The sequence below is a fragment of the Lolium rigidum genome, chromosome 1 (assembly GCF_022539505.1).
Source record: "Lolium rigidum isolate FL_2022 chromosome 1, APGP_CSIRO_Lrig_0.1, whole genome shotgun sequence".
Lineage (NCBI taxonomy): Eukaryota > Viridiplantae > Streptophyta > Magnoliopsida > Poales > Poaceae > Lolium > Lolium rigidum.
Window position 1 is genome coordinate 238,552,122 of NC_061508.1, and position 3,024 is coordinate 238,555,145.

The 3,024-nt window shown below is 47.0% G+C and overlaps 1 protein-coding gene across 1 annotated transcript; it reads right to left on the bottom strand.

The window, feature by feature from the left end:
• Nucleotides 1–605: 605 nt before the first annotated feature.
• Nucleotides 606–1,898, bottom strand: LOC124656433 (bisdemethoxycurcumin synthase-like). The gene is made up of 2 exons (XM_047195182.1): nucleotides 1,697–1,898; nucleotides 606–1,606 (listed from the first exon to the last, which is right to left on the bottom strand). Exons 1-2 carry the CDS (start codon nucleotides 1,896–1,898, stop codon nucleotides 606–608), a joined length of 1,203 nt encoding a protein of 400 aa, XP_047051138.1.
• Nucleotides 1,899–3,024: the final 1,126 nt, after the last annotated feature.

Genomic DNA, 3,024 nt, shown 5'->3' on the forward strand with positions numbered 1-3,024 from the left:
CATGCTGATTTCTACGGCAACATGCCGATTCCACTAGAAGCGGGCTGAACTAAGCGTCTACTTTCGGTTGTTCAGGATATTTTGAAAAAAAAAAGTGTACAACGTGTTATTTTATTAGAGGTACAATTAATGTCTGTGTAGGCGGAAAAGTTTTCCGGCGCAGCAAAAGCCACGAAAACAAAATACTATCAATCTTTATCTAGTGCCCCCAGGCACTCGTCAAAGACCCGATTCTGTCGCGTCGCCATTAAGTGTGTCCAACGTGAGCTGTTTGTAAGTGTTTTTTTTTACACTTGCAAAGCTGGGCAGTTTGCCTAGCGTTTTCTTTAGGCAAAACGGCTGTTTGCCGAGTGCCTCATCTTTGCCGAGTGTTTCCTTGGAATTTGCCGAGTTCCTAGTTTTTTGCCGACAGTTTTTCAGTTATTTTCGAACGCAAAACACTTTGCAGTAGAGAAATATACGGCAATGGTGCCTATTCCAGTAGTGTAAATGGTTCAAAATAAAGCATAAACACCAAATTGCGAGTAATTTTATTTTTATTACAGTACTATTTTATTTCACATTGCATATGAAAGAAAAAGGTTTGTGCGTAGCTGGAATAATTGTTAATTTTTCGTGAGGTTGCTGGTGGCATGCAGCACCATGGTCTCAATAGTGAACCCGGGTCCAAAGCCCATCATCACACCCCACTCGCCACCCTCTCCGTCCTCCTCCATTCGCCGCCGTTGCTCATCGAGCACGAAGATGATCGTAGCACCAAGCATATTCCCATACTCTCTCAGCACACTCCGGCTCGCCGCCAACTTCCCCGGCTCCAACCGGAGAGCCTTTTCGATGTGGTCCAAGATTGCACGGAGGCCAGGGTGCACCGTCCAGAAGAGGTCGTTCCACTCCACGCCAACTCCAAGCTGCCCGAACGCATCAGACAGACATCGTTCCACGTTCTCCGCTGCTATCGGCACCAGCTCCCGCCTCAGAATGTGCCCGTCGAGACCAGCTTCCGTGAGCCGCATGGTGAGCACGTGATCGGTCCCCGGCACCACGGTCTGCGAGGCGGAAACCATCTCGAAGAGCGGGCGCTCGGCCGGGTAGAGCACGCTGGCGTCGGCGCCAATAATGACCGCGCCAGCGCCATCACCGAACGACGCCTGGCCGATGAGGGTGTGGGGGTAGTCCTCCTCTGGCCCGCGGAAGGAGACGATGGTGAGCTCGACGCAGGCCACTAGGACCCGCGCCCCGCGGTTGTTCTCGGCTATGTCCTTGGCGAGGCGCAGCGAAGCGGAACCGGCAGCGCAACCATTGAGCTGGAGCATCGTGCGAATGACGGACGGGCGGAGGCCGAGCAGGGAGGCCAGGCGGAGGTCGGCGCCCGGGGCGCCCGCGCACGAGCTGGTGCTTAGGATGAGGTGGGTGATGTCGGTGGCTGGACGGCCCCACTTGGCTATGGCCTTGGCCGCTGCTGATGCGGCTAGCTCTGGCGCCGCGGCAGCCGCGATCTCCAGACGGTCGTCGAGGGACGGCTGCCGGCGGTCGAGGAAATGAGGGTGTGCGTCGAGCAGCTCCTCCGTGTGGTGAAAGAAACGCTTCTCCGTGTCTGTCCTCTGACCTGAATGATGAATTAGGGTAGACCAACACATAGTAAGAGAGTGCTGGAGATCTCAATAATAATAAAAATTGCAAGAAACTCTCTGCTTACACATTGTCTTGAGTTTCTGTTTGAGATCCGTGAGGTGCTCGCTCTTGGTGACTCGAAAATAGTAGTTCGGGTACTCCTCTTGGGACACGCAGTTGGACGGGTTCGCCGTGCCGATGGCCAGCACGGTCGCTGGACCGTCCGCGCGCTGCAAACGCCGGATTTCGGCCATGGTGCTTGTCAGGGTACTGTTTGCCTTTGCCATTGCCATGATTTGGGAGCTAGCTGATTGACACACTATCTAACCTGTACATGCAGACGGAGGAAAAAATTGATGGTATTATTAGAGTTGGTTTCCAAGTATGAAAACAATACTCCCTCCATCTAAAAATATGAAGCGCCCTTTTAATTTCATTGGTCAACAATTTACAACTTTAACTATGATTTGTACTTCCAATTTGTTTAAAAAAAATTGTAAATATAAATGAAATAAAAGAGAATTGCAAGACATATATAAAGATACCATTTATAAATTCTCAATCCATATATTTTTAGTGTATATTAGTGATCAAAGTCGTACGTCAAAAAACCATGCAAAAAAATCCGGGTCTTATAGACCGACATTAGTACAACTCATCATTTTCTCGCACCGCTAGTGGGTGACACACACACAAACGCTTGCACGTGCATGCTTTCACAATGGCTAATCTTTTGGTTACTTTACCTTAATTTTTTACCAGCTAGTTTTTCAATCGGCTGAGCCTTAATTCCATTGAGATTATATTAGAGAAGACGTGGGAAAATAAAATAAAGAGCCAATTTTACAAAACCACGAGGGTTTCACACAAAAACAGCAGACATAAATTTTATCGGAAAGCCAATTATCGTGATTTTGTAAGTTTGATGTCATTTCTAACAACTTGGGCCCACAAGTTTGAACCTTTGGATGGATTTTTGCCAAAATTTACAAAAAAAAATGCCCCCTTTGTTCCCACTAACTCTACCACATGGCACCTGATTTGTGGATCTGGGTCTTACTAAATTGTGAGATTTTGGTTATTTGAAACAATTTGCCCCTGAAGTTGTGGTTTCGTGATAAAATTTCAGTAGGTTGTGGTTTTGGAAAACTCTAGCCTCAAAAGTTGTGTTTTTGTGTGAAATTTGCTCTAAAATAAAAGCACCATCATGCATGGTGAAAGACTTTTGGCTAGAAATAATATGTCCTCACGCTTTTCAAGAAAGTAGTAATCTGGTGTATACAGTACTATATACAGTATGAATTGGAAGGGTGAAATAATGCATAGTTATCAACCATAGATACAATGTAAAGATACTATCTAGGAAAGAAAGAATTGGGGGAAAGACTAGACGATAAGGGAGTACAAAGGAAA

What these genes read in the sequence shown, in the direction of transcription:
- LOC124656433 (XM_047195182.1), bottom strand. Translation starts at nt 1,898, where the DNA reads ATGGCAAAGGCAAACAGTACCCTGACAAGCACCATGGCCGAAATCCGG. An exon ending in ACAGAAACTCAAGACAATGT is followed by an intron (nt 1,607 to 1,696) that starts GTAAGCAGAGAG and finishes TTCATCATTCAG; the next exon opens with GTCAGAGGACAGACACGGAG.